At 44.2% G+C, this 21,677-nt stretch overlaps 2 protein-coding genes across 5 annotated transcripts; one reads left to right on the forward strand and one right to left on the reverse strand.

Moving 5' to 3' along the window:
- Window positions 1-38: 38 nt before the first annotated feature.
- On the reverse strand, window positions 39-17,476 carry LOC105357013. Of its 4 annotated transcripts, none has more exons than XM_023951319.1 (18): window positions 17,371-17,476; window positions 14,640-14,775; window positions 11,392-11,512; window positions 9,501-10,413; window positions 9,274-9,415; window positions 6,891-7,790; window positions 6,705-6,808; window positions 5,895-6,582; window positions 5,437-5,544; window positions 4,624-4,773; window positions 3,833-4,509; window positions 3,684-3,750; window positions 1,509-1,718; window positions 1,215-1,438; window positions 982-1,135; window positions 855-909; window positions 597-696; window positions 39-217 (listed from the first exon to the last, which is right to left on the reverse strand). In XM_023951319.1, the coding sequence occupies exons 1-18, from the start codon at window positions 17,383-17,385 to the stop codon at window positions 173-175; spliced, it is 4,809 nt and encodes a 1,602-aa protein (XP_023807087.1). In that variant the 5' UTR covers window positions 17,386-17,476; the 3' UTR covers window positions 39-172. The 4 variants fall into 4 exon arrangements, with proteins under 4 accessions (XP_023807087.1, XP_023807086.1, XP_023807089.1 ...); XM_023951318.1 differs by having other exon boundaries at window positions 5,437-5,547; XM_023951321.1 differs by lacking the exons at window positions 14,640-14,775; window positions 17,371-17,476 and adding an exon at window positions 12,166-12,258 and having other exon boundaries at window positions 5,437-5,547.
- An 820-nt stretch (window positions 17,477-18,296) lies between these two features.
- Window positions 18,297-21,252, forward strand: LOC101160277 (dynein light chain roadblock-type 1). The gene is made up of 4 exons (XM_004082788.4): window positions 18,297-18,434; window positions 18,650-18,725; window positions 20,519-20,686; window positions 20,912-21,252. Exons 1-4 carry the CDS (start codon window positions 18,432-18,434, stop codon window positions 20,953-20,955), a joined length of 291 nt encoding a protein of 96 aa, XP_004082836.3. The 5' UTR covers window positions 18,297-18,431; the 3' UTR covers window positions 20,956-21,252.
- Window positions 21,253-21,677: the final 425 nt, after the last annotated feature.

Genomic DNA, 21,677 nt, shown 5'->3' on the forward strand with positions numbered 1-21,677 from the left:
TTGGTTTGCCGAAGTTTCTCCAATAACTCTTCTTTAAGTTCTTTAAGAAAACAGTAAAAACGTTTATTTAAAATTTAAAACATCTCAAGTAAAAAGCTCTAAAACATAACCAGTGAAACACTCAGGCCTCAGTCAGATTAAAACATAGCTGGTGTTGCTTTGGAGTTGGTGGTCATCTCCATGCAGATCTACGTCCCAGGACGCGCTCCGTGATCCTCTGAGAGACAGACATCATCAGGTAATCAGTGGGATTATGTGTCTCTAATATGATCATGTGACAAAGAAAGAGAAGTGACAAGACAGTCTGATGGTTTAATCTGCTAAATCTACAGTCATTTCTGCTTCTCTACATCAGAAACAGTGAGAGGAAAACCTCAGGAGTTCATCCATGACTGACATGAGTGCATTCACAGGTGAGCAACAGAGGGGGAGGGGCTAAACTGAGTTTAGAGTTTCCACAGGTAAACCTTTTCGCCAACTGGTTACCATAGCAACAAGCTCAGACTAACAGTTATGCAGCGCCAGGATTTACGACACTCAGTTAGCTTCTTTAAACTATGTCGATGATAAGGTAACAACAATCTGGTGGCGTATACCTTGTTGTAGAGCTGTGCATTCAGTCTGTAGGAGCGATATTCTGCCTTCCTCCTCTCCTCCTCCCTCCTCCTCTGCACCTCCGGTAGATTCTCATAAATCCTGAAACATCACAGTAGATAAATGAGCAGCAGATTGTAACGACAGATCAGGGATTCATCTCACAAACTTAAGGTCAGATGTTAGAAAGTCGCTAAAGATGAACCCGGAACATGAATGTCTTTTAATCCCCCTCTGGGTCAGGACCCCCGGGGACCCACCGTTTGGACCTCTGGATCATCTCCTTCCTCGGAACGGCCCTCCTTAAAAACGAACCTTCATACAGAAAATCAGAGTGTGAGACAGCAGCTCAGAAAGCAACAACAGATTCTGCCAGAAGGCATCTACCTCCAGGCATCCTCAGCCTCAGTGGAGCCCCTGTCTGGCAGCAGAATGCACCCTCCACGTTAAGGAGCCTCCTCTCCTGAGCCTGTACAGCCAGACGCCTCATCCTCTGCCTTGAATGTAAAATGAAGTCAGGGCGATGCATCTGCAGCGCCTCCTGCAGGACGGAAGGAAACTGAATGAAAACCAAGAAACATAGTATTCCTTATCAAAAAACAGAAAGAACCAAAAACGACCTGCAGAGAAATGTGCCCCCCTGTGGAGGTGACAAACTTGGTCCGGGGCTCTGGTTCAGAGTCCGTCTGATGCTCTCTCCGGTCCTGCTGGACTTGTCTTAGTCGGAGCGGCTCTCTCCACGGTTCAACCCGGGACCAATGCTGGAACCAGGCGGCAGACTCGGGCCGGTTCTCCTTCCGCTCCTCTGACCTCAAAGTGTCCGCGGAGATGAACCAGGACACCCCTGAAGGAGGAGAAGACCTGCTGGTTCTGAGGTCCACAGAAAAGCTGCTGTGAGTCAAACATCGTCTCACCTCCAGGATGCGACTGTGAGGGACCCCTTCTGCTTTTCCCCCGTTTTGGGTTAGTCTGAAACTTGGGAGGGGTCCCTCCTCCTCCAATCACTGTGGTGGACAGAGAGGATGGGGTCTGTCCAAAGCCTCTGGCGTCTCCTGGGGAAGGAAAGGTGGTTCCAACGTCTCTGGTGAGTGGCTGGCTCCTGCTGTGAACCATGTCCAGATTTCCTGTGGGAAGAAATGAAGCAACTTAAATCAGATAATCAGATTGAAAGCAGAAAGCAGCAGTACTCTAAAGCTGGGACAGAATTCCTTCACTACTCAATAGATAGTGCACTGTATAGGGCGTTCACCATTTTGTAGTGCTGTCTGAATCTACAATTCCAAAATCAAGTGCCCTAAAAATTTCCCAGAAGTCTCTGCAAAGAACTAGTGTGCATGGAAGTTCACTATGGACCACAATGCATTGTGTTTTAACAATATTTGCAAGGAAAATGCAACTAAATGTATTTTTAATAAAATATCAATGTTTTCATCTTCAGAACTCGTTGCATTAATCCAAGGTTTTTCAACCTTTTTTGAGCCACGGCACACTTTAACCTTGTAAAAAAAAAGGAGAAACTAATAGTATGAATTGATCATTGTGGTTTCAAGACGTTTAACAAGGACGACTCATTGTGCGCTGAGACGCTGTCCCTTTAAGCCAATGCATCATGGGAGATATAGTATAAAAACTGCCACAAAAGGGCAGACAGACTCTCTTCTTTGAGCTTCATTGTTTTGTTCACTTGTTCCACGATCTGATACCGGATTCTGTGGAAAGCTACACCGCTAAAGACGAGCTTTAGCTGGTATTTATGTTGGAACTGAGAGTCTTTATCAGCAGAATCAGAACAAGGAAGTGAAGACTTTAACCACTTCTGATTGGTCAGACTGATGACATGTGATTAAGACTCCAAGAATGATTGGTGGAGACAGTTAAAGGGGCGGGACTTTTCAGAAAACAGCTGAATCTGTGGCTAAATTGTGGTACCGTCATTCTTATCAAAATGTCTTTAATAGAATCAAATAAACACAAAGAAAAAAGTATTTTATGATCTTTTATATTCCTCACTACTCAGTGTTTTATCAGGGCCTGTTTGGATGCTGATGTCCTGGAGATGGGAAATGTTTTTAGATCAGTTAATGAGGACTATTTCTCATGGCACACTGGACCATCTCCCACAGCACACTAGTGTGCCGCGGCACACTGGTTGAAAAACACTGCATTAATGAATGACCGTCGCAAAACACTCGCACCAATTAGATTTTAATTTAGTGAAATTGGTGACGTCATATTCGCCGTTTAAAAGAAAAAAAAGGAAAAAAATGTATTGAGCATGGTGTCCGAATTTGCTTTTAATATCCAGGGCACTACACAGTCCCAGACTTTTAGTGCTTTTAGTTAATCTTTTAGTGAACCACCTTTAGTAGTAAACTGTAAGTAAGGGATAAGTGTGGGAATTGGGACACAGCCTGACAGACCTACAACCAAAAACACAATGCAGAAAGTTCTGAAAAAGGGCTTGTAGGTCAGTGGTCTTGATCAGAGTTTGCTCCGCCCACTTCAACAACCTTCCATAAAAGGGCGGATGGGTGGGGCAGTAAAGTTAGAGGTTTTTCGATGAAAATGGTGTTTTGGGTACTTTATTTAAATCGTGGACTGGGAGCAGATAAAACCCGCGTTGTGAAAAAGCTCAACAGCCATGGGCGGGCCAAAGTCTCCCCGCTCCTCCTCAACCCTTCGTGTGCGCTGTTGTATTCCTCGTCTGAGCTGGAATCTGGCCCGACACTGTAAAGCTGGAGGGCTCCAATATTGCTCACCATTTTTTTGCGTCACTAATGTTAGCTTGGGGTTATAAGCTAATCCGGGAGCAACCAAACAGAACTCTCAGCAACAGGGAGGTGACGGGGTTGGGGTTGCTCTGCGCCAACATTCAAAACTCAAAGGGGAATTTCTAATGATGTTCAAAAAATATGTCCTAAGAAACGGCAGATTTGTTGATTTGGGCTAAAAACTGCATAATCATAACTGAAAGACCACTGGGAATGTTTTGAAAATAGAAACAAATATAGTTGGAGTGGGCATTTAAAAGCCGCTGTAACAGACGTGAAAAATGAAAAATATGGATGTGTGTTTGAGGCTCCACTGACCCCCCAGGAGGCTTCTGCTCCTCCCCTCTGAAGCGGAGCATGCTGGGTGTGGCACGTGTGACGAGACCTGAGGACATGTAGTCAGTTAAGCTTCCATGACTCAGCACTTTTGAACAGAACCATCTGAGACCAGGTGGGGAAACTCGTACCCTGTCCTCTGTGGATCCTGGTGGAGGGGGGGCAGAGGGAGAGTCTGTGCGATGTGCCCCCCCCCCCTTAGGCCTGTGGATGGCTGTGTGCAGTTTCCCGAGCCCAGAGCAGTTTTTCAGCTTCTGGACTCGGTAGGCTCCGTAGACTTGGATCAGGCGCTGCGTGTCGATGCTGGAGTCAGACCTGGGGGAGGGGGTCTCTGACCGCTCTGTGTGAACTACTGAAGAGCTCCAGGAGGACACGGATTGGATGCTATCCTCCCCCTGTAGAGCCTCCTCAGCTTGAAGGTGGATTGGAGCTCCGTCCTCTCTGCTGCCCCCAGCTTTCCTCATTGGTTCTGCACCATGACCCCCCCTCTCTCCTCTGCTCCTCTGTGTCCCTGTGACCTTCTGAAGCCCCCCCTCCTCGTGCCCCTCCATGCTGTGAATGAGTTGGGACAGGCGCTGCAGACGCTCCACTAGGGAAGTCTCTCTGTTACAGACTGGACCTGACCCCCCCCAGGTCTCACAGAACCTCTGCCACAGCAGGTCCAGGCTGTGGACTGCATGGTCAGGCTGGAACCTGGACTGAGTCTGCTCAAGGTGGGGGGAGTGGTGCAGGCTGGTCCTCTGGTCTCTCCTGAGAACCTGCTTGTTTGTGGAGGGGGGCAGCTGAGATTTTGGAGGGCTGGAGTGAGCTGCAGAGGAGTTTATAGAGAAGAATGTTTGAAAAGAAGTCTCTAACCCCCGCCACCCCCCCCCCTTCCACTAAGACACAGGTTCATGAGGACTTGCTTGAAGGGGGGGCTCACCTGTGAGTCCTGTGGTCTGAATGTTGAAGGAGTTCACCCTCTTGCTGTAGATGCCCTCAGAATGCCTGAATGTCACCCCAGCCTCCAGCCCGGGGTCCTGTTGCCCGAGGACGTCACTGCTGAAGGGAGGGGGGACGGCGTCGTCTGAGCCTGGTTACAGTTAGACCGCCTCTAGTTAGTCAACCAGTTAAACCAAAACATCTATAGGTGACATCCAGAATTGCATCACCTATTGTTAGTAATGTGTTGCAGTTTGGACCAATAACGCTACATTGCAAATTAATAACGTGTTGCATCTTCCAACCTTACATTAGAATCAAACCTTGAGTGCTCAGAAAGACGCCTTATAAATAAAATATATTATTATTATCTTGCAGTTCAGTTTCCGCCGTTATGCAACATGTTACGTTACTAACATAATGTATTTTTCGCCTTTTTTGCATCACTTTACATTAGTAATGTGTTACAGTTTGCACTGTTATGCTACATTATACGTTAGCATCTTGCAACGTTATATTAGCAATGTGTTGGATATTAGTTTGCGCCATTATGCAACATTTTGTGTTAGTAACGAGTTGCAATTTGTGTCATCACGCAGCCCTTTACATTCCTAATGTGTTGCATTGTGTGTTGCTGATATGAAAAATTTGCTTTTCTCTGCGTCAGAAACAGATGATCGCCTAAACCGTTGCAGAATCCTGAAGGTTCAAAGAGCGTGTATTTTGTGGGTGTTGACAGTAGGGTGGTTAGAGGTTTGCATTAAAAGGCGGTCCTCTAGTGGTTACAGGATGAAGTGCATTGGCTCCAGTTTACCTGGGTGGGTGCTCTCCATGGTGCTGGCAGGCGAGCAGCTGGCTTCTCTATCGGGGATGTAGAAGAGCTCATCGCTGCCAGGAGGTTTGTAGGGACGCAGCACAGGAACTGCTGTGGGGGAGGGGCACAGACATTTACAGAGTGGCGTCCTGATGACATTTGTTCCTCTAATTATAGTCCGTCTTAGTGGAAGAGTTTGACAAATCCTTCCATTCTACCAAATTAGAGAGTCAGGCTACATTTTTACTGGTTTATTCCCCATAACACACATACATGTGTGCACGTGTACATGTGAACGTGCACAGACCCCCCCCCAACATTCATTCAAACATTATCCGTGAAACGTGAGATGTTAGAACTTTTCTGACTGTTCAGATCCTTTCACATCTCTGCCCCTCCCCCTTTGAGATGTTTGACCAGTGCGAGTCTGCTGGAAGAAGAAAAAGCCCCAAACTCACCTGGAGTCTGTTCATATAAGGGAGGAGGCGATGTTGCACCTCTGCAGTGTGTCGTGGAGGTGAACTGGGCTGTCTCCCCCCTTTCAAACCTGCAGCTGTCAGGTATCTGCTGCTCTCTGAGGGCCCACCCCCCCGCAGGACTGGAGAATCCCGCCCCTTGATCAGGACTGCTGACAGATAATCGCCTGAAGGCGCTGCCGGCTGTAGGGAGGTTGTGAGCACGGGTTTTGGGGGAGGGGACGGGCTCTGTTCCAGCAGCAGAAGACTGCCCCCCCTCATGACTGACATCTGAGGCAGAGCTGATTACGCAGGTACCCCCATCAGTCAGCGACAAGGGGGCTTCTTTTTCCTGCCCCACCACAGTTTCACTCCTCTTCTGACTCAGACGGGTCAAATTTTGGCTCCAGGGGGGGACAAAACCAGATTTATTGGTTAACTTTGCTGATGCAGCCCCTCCCTCTGCGTGTCCTGCTGATTCATGTTGCTTCACCGAGGGCCTAAGTGTTGCCTCGGAGACTTCTGCAGAGGGGGGAGAAGCAGGTGATGTGGAGTGAAAGCACTTTGGAACTGGTTTGAAGAGGTTATCTGGGGGGGGCACACTAAAGCCAAAATAGCTGTCTGCAGGATTGAAGGCCATGGCCCCCCCAGTGTCGGAGCTGCTGCCCCCGGTGTCGGAGCTGCCTTCACCCTGCAAAGACCAGAGACACATACAGTTATGGGGAGGCACAGAGGCTCCTGCACTATGGTCACCTCCTTCATTGCAGGGGGGGGGGGTCCCCACTATATAACAGTCTTCACTGGCAGACAGACCTTCAGCAGCAGCAGCCTCTTCACCTCCTCAACCCCCCTCCTATCCTCTTCATTTAGCTGCAGAGGCTGGCGGCACCAAGCCCACACCTTCTGCTGGTTCCTCTCTGAAACAAATAAACGTGTATAATCTGACCCCCCCACGATCAGAAATTCTGCTGGACACATGAAGATGTGGGACTGCATTACCTCTGCTATCCTGCTCCGCGTTGCTGGGGGGGCTGGACAGTGTGGTGGAGGAGGGGTCGTCCTGCAGTAGCTTGGCCACCCTGACAGTCAGGGAGCTGTCACTGCTCCTGTCACTCAGCATATCCACGTCTGTGGTAACGACGGAGGGGGGCTCAACTTGTCCAGGCTCTTCGTCATCCCTCGGGACCCCCCCCTGGTGTAAGAGCTGCTGTGTGTTTGCTGGTGGAGGCCCAGAGACCTGCGATGTTGAGACTTTTTTGGGTGGGGCGGCACTGCAGCCCTCCGGCTCTGTCCGCCGGGCTGCATCACAGAGGACGGGGGACCCCCCAGCAGCTTTGCCTGCGGCCTTGTGGTGTGACAGACAGGTGGGGGCAGTTGTAGATGGCGGACTGGGGTGCGGAGATGGAATAGGGGTCTTTTGTCCAGCATGACTCTGCCTCAGCACCTTTAAGCTGAGCATGGGCTCTGAGTGGGACCTGGTCCCCATCCTCCAGGGGTCTGCAGCAGTGGAGGAGGGGGGCACAGAAGAGCCTTGCAGCTTTCTGGCTTCCATCTGCACTAATGCAGATGTGTCTTCCCAGAGGAGGGGGGCTGAAGAGGCTGCAGGCAAACCTGTTGATTTTCCATTCATCCTATGGGAGAGGAGCTCCCGCAGCACCAACCCTGCTGTAGAACTGACAGCAGAATCCTCTCCACCCCCCCTGGGGGTCTGCCGGGGAACCAAGGACACACCCTGATCCACTTTCACCACGGCCTCAGTAGCCCGCTGCTCCTCTGTTTGTGGAGGGAGGGTCCTCTCTCTGAGTGTCCCCGCCTCTGACAGGGCTGGACAATGATGGCCTGCAGAAACAGGGGGGGGCCCAGCTGATCCAGAAAAGTTCCCTTTGACGGGAATTTCCCCTGAAATGAAAAAACATTCAGGCGATATGAAACAGTCCATTTCTTATGCCTAAATGTTCAAATCTAGATATTTATTACTCATTTAGTTTTTAAAACTACAAATGAAAACAACTATTACCAGACCCCGCCCCCTTTTTTTTACTGTCACTTTTTATTTTAATCAACCCAAACAAACTGTCTTTGACATAACAGTTTCAAACATTAAAACTTGGCATTGGGGGACATTTTCTAAGTGCTGTAACATAAAGCATTATCATAAGTTGGTGCACACGTCCCTCACTGTGGGTCACATTTAGCCAATCGTTTGGTTGAAGCAGCCTGGCCTGATTGGACTTTTTTGTTCGCATCACTTGACGATTTTCATAAAAAGGTCAAGACAGTGGAGACAAAACAGGAAGATAAACTGACATAGTTTGCCAGAAACTGATTATATTACCAACAAAATCTTGTTCATGTCATGTCTCATCAAGCTTCCTGTTGTCTTGTGTGGGGTTTCCTGTTTTGTTTTGAAAGTCTAACCTACCTCTCGTTCCAGACCTTCCCCTTCCTGCTGTGTCTGCTCCCCACACCTGAGTCTGCCTCATCATCCCTGATCATTCCCACCTGTGCTTCCCCTCCTCATATATTTATAGCCTGTGTTTCCCTTTGTCCTGTGCCTGTTTGTCATGTGCTTTCACCTGCCAAAGCAAGCTGTTCTCTTGTGTCCAAGAAATTAAAACCTTAAGCTCTGCATCTGAGTCCAGTCCTGTGTTCTGCCTTGTTAGTTCATGATTGGTTTTCCACTGGTACTGTCAGTACCAGATCAATTTTTCTACTCATATCTGTATCTTTTACATCCCTAATACGCAGACTTTAAACAAATGTCTATAAACAAACCAGCTTGGAGCTGCAAGCATTTGTTGATTCGACAAAGTGCCCCTATGACACAAGTGATGCAGGTGTGAAAGGGACACTCCATTTTATACAGAGAGATTTTTTAGAAGAAACTAAGGATCACTGGCCACAGTTCAGCACACAGGTGTAGGAAGGATCACCCCCCCATTCAACCCCCCTCCTCTTTGTGCGCATGCGCATCATTTAACCCTTGTGCTATCCTATGACCCCCCCCCCCCCCCCTTACATTGATGCGTTATTCCTACCATGAGAAAGGTGGATAAAGGTGGAAAGATTTCATGTAATCCATGGACACCAGTGAAGATCACAAATCATTGAAGAAAAAAGGTTCAGAGCTCTGTCTAGTGGGTCTAGATGACCCAACTCCCAATGTTAAAGTGCCTAGGATAGCACAAGGATTAAGTCATTTGTCCGTTCACACCAAACGCAGTTTGTGTGTCTAATATGCGTACTCCGTCTTTGTTTTATCAAGCGTCAAAGTTGCTGCTTGTACTAAAGTGTGTTAACCGTTCAGAGACTCGCCCAGTGAGGAGCAGATATGTATTTATTTGATGGAATATTTTCTGTGAAGCAGATTCACTGAGTTTACCTGCAGGTGGCTGAGAGCTTTCCAAGGGGGTGCCAGTGGATCCTTTAACTGTGGGGGCACATTCAGGGCCTCTGTTTGGTCCTCTGGGTACAAATGGAGTCGGGAAAGTTGAGGGGGGGTGGTCTATGCTCAGGTTACATATCTACAAGAAAAACAGGTAAGATGGGATCTGCACCTTTTGCACCTTCATTCTCAAATGTTTCTTTACATTTTAAGTTTTGACTCACAGAACTCTTTTCATCAGGGTGGAGCTGCAGCGGCTTTGGAAAGGGTGGGGGCAATGATCCTTTTGATGTCAAATAGGAGGTGCAGTTCTCCACTTCTAGGCTGGGGACCGAAGACGCATCGACAGAAGGCCCCACTTGAAGCCCAGAGACGTTGTGAGAGTCAGCAGCAAGATGGGGGTGTTGCTGTGAACCACTAGACCTGGGGGGGGCGTTACAGGTCAGGGGATTGGGTTCTGACATTGTCTCCAAGAGCCCCCCTAACCCTAACCCTATACTCTGACCTGCCCTCCAAGCATCCACTTTCTGCACATAGCTGAGACTTGGCAGAGCTGGGACCTGTGGGGGGGGATGCACACCTACTTGGACTCTGGACCCAGGTGGGATCATGATTCCTCCTGGAGTGGACTGGGACTGTGGAACGAAACCCAGGAAAGAGATTTTTTGGTTCCCAGAGGGCCAGAGGTCAGTTGCAGAGGGCCCCCCCTCACCGGCTCTGACCTCCCCCGATTCAGCCTCTCCTCCTGAAGACGAGTTGGGGGCATGAGCCGAGCATGCTGGAGGCTGATGAAGGCTGCTGAGCACATCTGTGTTGAACCTCCCCCATGGGTCCTCAGAAACAGTGCTGTTGACATTAAAGAGAGCTCTGGATTTCTCAGCCCCGGATGCTCCAGGTCCTTTTATCTGGTCCAGGGGGAGAGCTGCTCCTCCTGCAGCAGTCTTGTCTGGGGGGGGGCTTTTCTTCACTTTGTACAGGTTGGTGGGGGAGAAACTGTGGTCTGAAAGAGTGCAGTAGCTGCTCCGACCATCTGTAGAGAGGACCGTTGTTTGGATCGCGTAGCTGGGGTACGAGGCGATCCCCCCAGCCTGATGTGTGCTGGCGTCCTGTGATGTCATTGAAAAGTCTGGACACGCCCTTTAGAGGAGACAAAGCATCAAAGGCAGACTCAGTTGTATTTCACTTAATCCCTAATCATCTTTGAGGAAATCAGGGTGGTGGGGTTTCCGGCTTTACTGCAAGCCTGCCCACATTCTTTAGTGTGATCATGGACTGTATATGAGAACTGGACTGAGGCTGAATGCCCTTTCCCTCTTCGTGTTCAAAACAGGAAGTATCCCCTGGTTCCAAGAAGCCAAAATCCCATAGACTTCTATAGAAAACTAAGCAGCAGTTACTCAGTCATTCTATTGGTCAGAATGACTATTCTTATGCTGATGCATTTTTAACATGTTTTTTATTATTAAAATTTGTTATCATTTTTCTCTTGATTTTTCTTTTTCTTTATTCCAAGTTATTCTTGTTATAAACTGACCAATCAGATGCCTCAAAAAAGGATGTGGTGTCCGCTGGCCCACATGTCCAACCATTGACTGTGTCAGAGAACTGAGTGAGGCTCCAATCAAATGAAGTCAATTCAGTCGCTGGACGGCCGACGCCATGTTGGAACCAGACGATGTCAGTAAGCAGCAAGTGGCCCGAGTCGGTCAGAGTCAACGTTTCTATGGCAACCAACCACTCTCACCAATAAGTAGTGAGGCTGCTGGAAGGCCACACCCCTACCTCTTGAAAGCTAGCTCGGAAACATCTTGCTGTCCAAATCCCTTCACTAGTCATTGTATAGTGTACTATATAGTTCCTTCGCCATTTTGTAGTGCTGTCCGAACAATTCCAAAATCGAGTGCCCTAGACATTTCCTAGAAGTCATGCTGGGTGATCTCTGACCCCCATTCCTCCATGACTGATGGGAGAGCCCAATCCTTGTTTGGTGTCAAAATAAAAAAAAAGCCTTTAAATGTTTTCTCTGAGCAGGCTTTATTCCACTTTTTGCTCTGCTGACAATGCCTCTGAGAAATCACAATGTGTTCATGCTTTTGTGAAAATCTTTGTCCTCACCTCAAAGGAGCAAACTCTGCATATGTCTGCTGGAGCAGAGAGAGATCTGTGAGGCTGGGCTCCATCCCAGAGGCTGCCGGCTGAAGGTGGAGCGCCGGTGAGAGGCTACTGTCCTGAAGATCTAAGCACAACACACATTTAAGAACACTGCTTTACCTCCCTGAGATACAACTACCTGATTTTTTATTCTTGTTAGAGATGAGTTTCTCACATTTAAAGCATTGTAGTCAAAGCAATAAAGAATTTACACAGATTTATCAAACTCATTACAGAAATGATACAATGCATACCGATACATTAAAAAAAAACTGAAAATAAAACAAAAAAAGTCACTTAAATCACATTTGCTTAATTAAATACAGTGACCATTAACTAAAGTCATGCAGAGCTTGATATTTTGTTTGAAAAGGAGTGGGAAGAAGTGACCTTATATAATCCCACCCCTATTAAGTTCATTCATTTGATAGTTTAACAGTTTTTAAATCCAGTTCTGATCAGATAGATTCTCTTCAAGTTACAAAATCCAGTGCCTAGAAATGATTGATGATCTTCTTCAAATGCGAAATAGCAGTGATTAGAAGCAGCATGAAAACTTCTTAACTAGTGTTACCTACTACACTGCAGTTCTCTCTTCAAAAATCTGAAACAGACTGTAGATTTAGGTTTGATATGGTCAATTTTCAGTAATTGAAAAGTGTATAAATAAGTGCCAAATGTCACCAGAATGCACCAAATTAAAATTTTCCGGGGGGGGGGGGGGGGGGGGGGGCATACCCTAAAGTTGCGGCGTCCATCGCTTGGGTGTCGCCTGTGGCGGCGGGTCGCGGTGTCGGGCCAGTAACTTTCAAAAACTACTGGCCCTGTGGGCCACTGCAAAGTTCTGGGCTATGTCAACCCCTGACACCTGTTGATTCTTAACTCCTCCTATCTTCATATCCTGAAATTAGAGTTTCTTTATCCATTTTCTTGAATATTTGGATATTTAAACATTGTTTGAGCTCATTACTGAACCCGTTCCAAAGTTTAGTGCCACACAGCGACACACAGAAACTTTTCTTTGTGGTTCTTATCAGTTTGATCTTGAAGTTCCTACATCCCCTCAGTTTGTTCCTCCTTCATTTTCTAAGAACTGTTTTTGGATCTTGAATGGTAACGATTTCCCACAGATTCTGTATAAAAGTTGTTGGTGTAAAAATCCACAATGTTATACGGTTTATAAGTCTGGATTGATAAAATAAATTGTATGATCAAAATAGCCGGCTTTATGTACAATTCTGACAGCTCGTTTTTTTAGTAAGACGAGAGAGTGCAGTGAACTCTCATAATTATTCATTTTAAAGGTTTTCTCTAATATATGTTCCCAAATCACCCGTGGCTTATTTCAGGGGGGAAGGCTTCTTTTAACTCAAAACGAGGCATACATTTTCAGACTTTTAGCAGTGAAAGCAAGACTGTGATATACGGTCAGGACCATAAATATTTGGACAGAGACACATTCTTTCTAATTTAGTTTCTGTACATCACCACATTGAATTTTAAATAAAACAACTCATATGCCATAGAAGTGCAGACTTTCAGCTTTTATTCCATGGGTTGAACAAAAAGATTGCATAAAAATGTGAAAAACTGAAGCATTTTTTAAACACAATCCCTTCATTTCATGGGCTTGTAAGTAATTGGACAAATGAAATAACTGTAAACCAAATGGTCATTCCTAATATTTGGTTGAAAAGCCTTTGTTGGCAATGACAGCCTGAAGTCTTGAACTCATGGACATCACCAGATGCTGGTTTTCTCCTTCTGAATGCTCTGCCAGGCCTTTACTGCAGCGCTTTCAGTTGCTGTTTGTTTGTGGGCCTTTCTGTCTGAAGTTTAGTCTTCAACAAGTGAAATGCTGCTCAATTGGGTTAAGATCAGGTGACTGACTTGGTCATTCAAGAATATTCCACTTCTTTGCTTTAATAAACTCCTGAGTAGCTTTGGCTGTATGTTTTGGGTCGTTGTCCATCTGTATTATGAAACGCCGTTCAATCAGTTTGGCTGCATTCACCTGGATCTGCGCAGACAGGGCTGCATTCACCTGGATCTGCGCAGACAGGGCTGCATTCACCTGGATCTGTGCATACAGTCTGTCTCTGAACACCTCAGAATTCATTGGGCTGCTTCTGTCCTGTGTCACGTCATCAATAAACAGTAGTTTAGTGTCCCAGTGCCACTAGCAGCCATGCACGCCCAGACCATCACACTGCCTCCACCGTGTTTTACTGATGATGTAGTGTGCTTTGGATCAGTAGCTTCTCCACGCTTTCTCCATACTTTTCTCTTGCCATCATTCTGGTAGAGGATGATTTTGGTTTCATCTGTCTAAAGAATGTTTTTCCAAAACTGTGCTGGCTTTTTAGCTGCTTTTTAGTCTAATCTAGCTTTCCTATTCTTGAGGCTTATGAGTGGCTTGCATCTTGCAGTGTACCCTCTGGATCTACTTTCATGCAGTCTTCTTTTGATGGTAGACTTGGATATTGATCCTCCTACCTCCTGGAGAGTGTTGTTCACTTGGTTGGCTGTTGTAAACGGGTTCCTCTTCACCATGGAAATGATTCTGTCATCATCCACCACTGTTGTCTTCCGTGGACGTCCAGGTCTTTTTGCGTTGCTGAGTTCACCAGTGCTTTCTTTCTTTCTCAGGATGGACCACACTGTTGATTTAGCCTCTCCTAATATGGTAGCAATTGCTGGCATGTTTTTTTTGGTTTTCTCATCTTATTGATGGCTCCTTTCACCTGCATGGAGAGCTCCTTTGACCGCATGTTGTCTGTTCACAGCAAAATCTTCAAAATGCAAGCATGAGTCCTCTAGTCAACTCCAGGCCTTTTATCCGCTTCACTCATAATGACATAACAAGGGAATTGCCCCCACCTGCCCATGCAATAGCATGGAAGTCAATTGTCCAATTACTTATGAGCCCATGAAATGAAGGGACTGTGTTTAAAAAATGCTTTAGTTTTTCTCATTTTTATGCAATCTTTTTGTTCAACCAATGGAATAAAAACTGAAAGTCTGCACTTCAATGGCATATGAGTTGTTTTATTTACAATTCACTGTGGTAATGTACAGAAACTAAATTAGAAAGAATGTTTCTCTGTCCAAATATTTATGGTCCTGACTGTAAAGTAAGTTTTTATATTGCAGACAAGGAAAACTCCTTTTTCTGTTCTGTTAAAAAACAAGCAGCTTTTTCATGAACATACCTAACAGTGGATCAAGCCGTCCTGGGCGCTGAGAGTCTTCTATTCCCGGAGGAGGCTGGTTCTGATCCTGGTTGCTGCTGCTGTGACTGGGACTTCCTGGGCGGCTTAACACCTGACGTCCGTCTCCTGCTGCTGCCTTAGGAACCAGAGCCACATTGTCAATTCCCCCGTGCATGCTTTAAGTCAACTGTGGTCCAGAAATTCTGTCCCAAACCCATAAGAACCCAGAGCCATTTTTACTGAAAAATGGAATAATGAATACACCACAAACCAAGTGGACAACAACTAAGGTTCTTATGAGTTAAAAACCATAAACATGCATTAAGCCGATGGACAACCTGGTTACATTTAAGAAAGCAACAAACTGATTTCAATAAGTAGGCAAATTTCTTACACCCCAAACAACACAGCTGTATAATTGGAATCAAGGAAAGGCTCTGAAAGAAATTTTTAAAATATATTGAAAGGTGAGGTTTTTGCACCTATCTCTCCCCATCTCTGTGACTTAATCCACATACAAAACACTAAAAAAATCATTTCATGATTTATTTGGCACAATCAGAAACCAAGGGTCCGTTTTACAATACTGAAGACCAACAAAGACAAAGGAAAGGGTCAAGCCATGTGATTTAAAACTTTATTACTGGGCATCACATTTACGTATCATCTCAGATTTGGGTCACTAAGGATCAGAAAACTCAATGGTTATCAGTTGAACAGAATTCCCTTTCTGGAGTACTGCTGAATACTCCTTCATGAGCCAGCATGCCATGAAAAAGATCCAGAACCCATGAATCCTACAAACACTTTAGACATGGAACTCAATCCAGAAATGTCTTGGAGGTACTGGGGGGGCTATCTCATGTTGGTGACATTGAATTTCTACTATTTCCAATGGGCTGATAGCAGCTTGATTGTTATACATAATCTGGTTTGTGGACAGACACTTGTATAATTTCCAAAACTGCAAGAACATTTATTACAAAAGACATGTTTAGATATCTACAGGTTACAAACTAGGTAAAAAAAACCTCCAGGGTGGAAGATGATCTGGAGGGAACCTATTAACATTGAATTTTCCTTTTTAAACTAGAAAATCAAGCACAGCAAAGAAATTATCTGTAATGTATAAAACTAAAACTGTCTGCACATTTAGTAGTTGAAATTGATCCCAAATTGATCCCTGAATATTTAATGTTATATTGCTGCAAGTTATATTTCTCTCTTTCTTACTTATTAGGATGTGCCCAATCTAAACTTGTGTTTTATATTTGTCATTGTTATGTTATTGCCTGTAATATTGCATCCTAAGGCAATAAAATTCTATAAAAAACATGAACAGAAATTTTGACAAACGACATCCATGCCAAAGTCTAACATGCACTGCAAACCAGTTCCACTTAGAACTTGTAGTAAGTCTAAACCATTAACAGTATATAACTGGACAAGGCGAGTGTGACATCACCCTTAGAAAGTTACTTTCTTCTGGTTACAACCTAATGAAGTCAACAATACAAATGTTGCCATGTTGGGACCAGAAATTGCCAGTAAGCAGTGATTATTCCTAGTCGGCCTGATTCAATGTTTCTATGGCAACCACTCTCAGGAATCAGGAATAAGCTTGTCCACACTCCTATTACTAGAAAGGCATGAGAGAATCTGTCTGACGTGATACCAGACTTTTTTACTGAGGCATCTGATTGGCCAGTTTACATCTTGAATAATTTCCATTACAGAACAATATCCCTAGAAAGGTAGCAGAGCAAGAATGATTATTCTGACAAACAAAATGATTTCTCTATAGAAGTCAATGGGAATTTGGCTTCTTGTAACCAGCAGGTACTTCCTGTTTTTGAACGCCAGGGAGGAGGAGTCATTCAGTCCAGTTCTCATTTACAGTAAATGGTCTAAAAAGATGTGATTTCAAATTTGGTAAGAAATGAGCTGCAATATAATGGAGGTACATAGTATAATTAGAACTACATCACACGAATAATGATCATGTTTAAAATAAATACATTCAAATTCTGTTTGATAAAAGTAATCAGTTTCTTTTCCTTTCATTCAGCACCATGGACAGCAGTATGACCTGCCAGCAGAGATGGAAAATATTCATCTCCTGTTTTTTACTCTCTCTCTGTAAGACTTGTTTCCAACAGAATTCAGCTGCAGAAATAAAGATTTTTACAAGCAACTTTGTTTATCTATTATGTAATGTCTAGTATGCAGCAATAACATTTTAAATCTAGACTAAACTGATTCATTTTTTTCATCCATTGATCTGTGTGCAATTTTTCTCCTTTTTTTAGCAAGTGTCTGTGTACGCTTGGAAATGTTTTTGTTGCTACACTGGGAGCAGAAAAAAAGTTTTTATAATGACTTGTGTGTTTATGAAGTGAACAAACTTTGAAAAACCAGAAGCCACAGTACTGAGCGCTTTTCAAGGCTTTATAGAAATATAATTGTTAAATAAAATAGAGTGTGAGGTCTACCGCCAGTCATTCGTGCGCTCGGAATCGCAAAGGTGCTTTGTTTAGCACGCTGTCACTTGCCAGACTCCACAGAGAGAGAGAGGCGCTAAGCTAACGGTTAGCTGACAGGCTAGCTTAGCGGTTTGCTAATTAGTTGGACACGCGCCAGAAAGTCGTAACAACTGACTACAAAAATTATTATCGATCAATTCTCTGTCGTTAACGAAAACTTTATTTTTTTAAAAAGTTTCATAAAATACCTCTTGGAGGTCCATTTTGTTTTGAGTCGGCGCGCGCCTCCTCCCCCCGTTTCCAGGGACTGTTTCCAGGAAGTGCGAGTAAACAAACCGGAAACAGAAAAGAGAAGAAAATTTTAAATGCAGCAGGCAGCGAAGCTGATTGGCCGATTGATATTAACAACTGTTTAAAGAAGAAAAAAAGTTAAATTTCATCATTACACTATTTCTTATCATGTTTGTTATTCTGTTTGGTAGAATCTGTACTAAAGTGAGACTTTTCAATTACTGCTCCAACATGTTTTTTTCATCTTTTTCACGATGGTGGACATAATTAACCCTTGTGCTATCTTAGATGACCCCACCCTTACATTGACGTGTTCTGCCTACCATGACAAAGGTGGATAAAGGTGGGGAGGATTTCATGTAATCCATGGACACCAGTGAAGATCACAAATCATTGAAGAAAAAGGGTTCAGTGTCTTGTGGGGTCTAGATGACAACTCCCAATGTTAAAGTGCCTAGGATAGCACAAGGGTTAGAGAAAAGTAAGCTTAAAATTATGTTTCTGAATGTTTCTATATTGAAATTTTGGTGAATCGAGAGCAGACAAAAAATACTGTTTCTGAAAAGCAAGTACCAATTACGTACAAACTACAACTGGCAGGTCACAAGCTCACTTAACTTTATTTAAAAAAAAAACATAGTTTTAAATGACTTTATTTTCAAAAAATTGTGACTTATTCCTCATAATGTTAGGACTTTATTTTCACACATTTGTTTAATTGTTTTCTGTCAAGGTGTCTCTAACACTCATAGATCGTACCATCACTTGTTTTACCTAAATTAATAGTAAAAAGTCATGTGAAAATCTGGTTTTAGTCAGAAAACGTCGTTTTCTGCAGCTTTTCTACTGTCTAAAGTTGTTGCTGAATCCCCCCACTAGGTGGCGGTAAACAAACTTCATTCCAACCGGAACACAACCTCGAAGAAGAACTTTTGTGTTAGCAATTATTATTAGCATTGTGTCTGTGTCGCTTGGCAACGCCTTAAAATTACAATTTAGACACCAATTTAAGGACAAAATGGTAAGAATTTGCTGTTTCTTTTGATACCTTTACGACTATTTTCATCTTGAATTTAGTTTCCATCTGTGATCTTAGGATGGGTTCAGTTGAACTGCGGCTAGCTTAGCTAGCTGTGTTGTTTATCATCGGGCGTTGTCACTAAAGGAAGACCCAAACTGGTGTGAGACTTCGAAGCCGCTGTTTGCTGGATGTTGTAATCTCCTTCTGTTTGTCAGGCTGATGTGGAGGAAACTCTGAAGAGGATTCAGAGCCAGAAAGGCGTTCAGGGAGTCATCATTGTGAACTCTGAAGGTAAAACCACTGCTGCTGTTTTTTGACACGATTAGGCTATATTAGGTATTCAGGACTTTAACTAACCACCAATCAACCCAAACCACCGGTTTCTCTTTAAAAATGCTATAGCTAGTTATGCATACAACCCTATGGTCACTAAATAAGGTCTTCATTAACCTAAATCCAGAAATCCTTCTGGATTTAATGGATGTTGTTGGGTGTTTCCTCCAACGATAGCAAAAAATACGTATTTAGTCTACAGTACAACTAAGGGAGGCAGTATGCTTGAAGTTTCCTTTTACATATTACCTATATACTGTAAAATGTTATAATTTAGTCTGAAGAAGTATCTTTTTTACTTCCCACACATGCATGATCTTTCAAGTATACTTGATCAAATAAACTTGAGGTGTACTACTTTTTGCTGAGGGCAGCCAGCAGGTCACATGAACTCCTAAAGAGGCCTCGCCTCTGTGCATGAAACTGCAGGGCGTCTTAGTTGTGTAGAAAGCCGAGTGCTACTGGGTTTAGTGAGGCTGATGGCGGTACAGTCACAAGGAGCAGCATCACATGCTTCACGTTTCTTCTCAACACATCCAGCAGTGGAACCGGAGGTCCGGTATAAAGGAGTCATATCAAATCAATAATGACGGGGTGGGATTATATAAGTTCGCTTCCTTCCACTCCCTTTCAAGCAATATTTATTAATATGTCTAATTATCCTAAGTTTGATTAGTTACTGTATGAATGTATAACTGATGATTAAATTGCTTTTGTGTATTATTTCTACTTAATTGCTTGAAATAAACCATTTCAAAATCAAAAATAATAAATGGACACATTTAGGATTTGCTATAAGTCAAGCCACGTTTTGTCCCTCAGGCTGTTTTATGATCTGTCATTATATGCGGGGCGACAGTGGCTCAGGTGGTAGAGCGGGTCGTCCAATGACCGAAGGGTTGGCGGTTCGATCCCCGCTCCCACCAGCCAAAAATGTCGTTGTGTCCTTGGGCAAGACACTTCATCCTCCTTGCCTCCAGTGTGGCTCCACTGGTGTGTGAAAGTGCATGAATGGTGATGGTCAGAGAGGCCGAAGGCGTGAAATGGCAGCCACACCTCTGTCAGTCTGCCCCAGGGCAGCTGTGGCTACAACCATAGCTTACCATCACCAAGTATGAATAAGGAGTGAATGAATAATGGACACACTGTAAGCACTTTGAGTGTCTTGAAAAGCGCAGATAAATCCAATCTATTATTATTATATGCGGTTCGTCTAAGCCCCTGCTGTCTCACGCCTCCTTCCCCTAACCACCTCCTCTATCTCTCACCGGGAGGAATATCAGGTCCTCTCCAGCTTGTGTCAGGTCTGCTAAGCTGTTTCTCCTTGATGTAAAGGAATCCTGCCCTCCTCAGGCGCTCCTCCCTCTGATGGCCTCTATTCAGCACCTTGTATCCGGGATGGAAGAGGAGTCCTACTTGATTTTGTTAACAATAATCTACAAAGCAAGCTAGCCATGCATTATTTATGGGAAAAGGTCAGGAGGGGAAAATATTCAAAACTTAAAAATCATGTTAAGAAGAATCTAATAAAAGAAAAAACCCTTAAAGACCAACTCAAATGAAAATTGTGTTTTTCTTGGCTTATTTCTGATGGTGGAGAACACAGAAAAATTGAGCTTTCTGAGTCTTTCTTCATTCAGTTGCTGTGAATTGAGGAGAAAGCTTTATTGTATTTTATTTTTTAGAATTGTTGCCTCCTGAAGGATTTTTTTCTCCTCAGCCTGTAAACAAAGCAGCGTTTTCTTCTGCAGGAATCCCAATTAAGACGACTCTGGACAACACGAGCACAGTTCAGTATGCCGGCCTCATCCAGCAGCTGGTGCTGATGGCCAGGAGCACGGTGCGAGAGCTCGACCCCCAGAACGACCTGACCTTCCTTCGGGTCCGCTCCAAAAAGAACGAGATCATGATTGCTCCAGGTGAGGGACGACCGGGGACAAAAGTCAGGGCAAGCCCACAGAAATGTTGAAGTTTCCAAAGTTGAACTAAAGCTCTATTTTAAGGCTTTGTCGTGTCTTTTTCATTTCATTTTCTTTCTATTCAGTCATTTTGCTGAGCGGCAATCTCATTTACATAAAGCTGTTTGTTTGTGGTTCTCCTCTCTGGTTCCATGACCCAACCCTCTTGTCTTTTTACCTCCACAGATAAGGACTACTTCCTGATCGTCATCCAGAACCCGTCGGCCTGAAACCCCGTCAGCTCTTTCCTCCCCCCATGTGTCCCAGTCAGACTTCTAAGTTAACTCTTTTTCATTTTGCACAAGAACTGAAGGACGATTCAACGACAGAAAGTAAAACTGATAAGAGCAGCAGATTTCTACAGATTTTTTTTTGTTTTTTTGCATTAGCATCTGCCTTCTCTTTGTGTCTCAGACCTGCAGTGTTTACTTTAGGCTTCACGTCGTCTTTTATTCTCACAAAAATGTTCTAAATATTGTCTGTAAAAAGACAAAAACGTGAATAAAATGTTTCAACGTTCAAAATATCAGAAAATGGTATTGAAGAGGTTCGTGGAACAGTAGCTCATCCAGCAGGCTTCACTTTTTGCTAAATGTGGTATTTCTCTGTTTCTAGCTAGCCTGGCAACAAGCCTGTCCAAAGAGGAATGTTTTAATTTGACTGTAGAAACTGTGTCGGCCTCTTACATTTGGTGGGAGCTTAGGTCAATGAGAACAGCAGAGTTGAAGGTCATTACAAATGAAAAGATAAAAAAAATGTGTATTTATAACTATTTAATTATTCTGATAGTTTTTATTTCATTTAAAAATATAGCTTTTATTATTTTTGCAATGCTTGAAAAGCTCAAAATGGTGATTTCTTAATTTGTCATTAATCAAACTAATATTGACTCAAAAATTGAGGGGTGCAAGTAGGGGGCAAAGCTTTTTGCTGGGTGGGCACCTGCCCCCCA

The sequence above is a fragment of the Oryzias latipes genome, chromosome 22, assembly GCF_002234675.1.
Source record: "Oryzias latipes chromosome 22, ASM223467v1".
Taxonomy (NCBI): Eukaryota; Metazoa; Chordata; class Actinopteri; order Beloniformes; family Adrianichthyidae; genus Oryzias; species Oryzias latipes.

Excerpts from the sequence above, each read along its gene's own strand:
- LOC105357013 (XM_023951318.1), bottom strand. Across the intron at positions 6,583-6,704 it reads AGAGGCTGCTGCTGCTGAAG|GGTGAAGGCAGCTCCGACAC; the intron begins GTCTGTCTGCCA and ends TGGTCTTTGCAG. Across the intron at positions 4,510-4,623 it reads TCAGACCACAGGACTCACAG|CTCACTCCAGCCCTCCAAAA; the intron begins GTGAGCCCCCCC and ends ACTCCTCTGCAG.
- LOC101160277 (XM_004082788.4), top strand. Across the intron at positions 18,726-20,518 it reads CATCATTGTGAACTCTGAAG|GAATCCCAATTAAGACGACT; the intron begins GTAAAACCACTG and ends TTTCTTCTGCAG. Across the intron at positions 20,687-20,911 it reads CGAGATCATGATTGCTCCAG|ATAAGGACTACTTCCTGATC; the intron begins GTGAGGGACGAC and ends TTACCTCCACAG.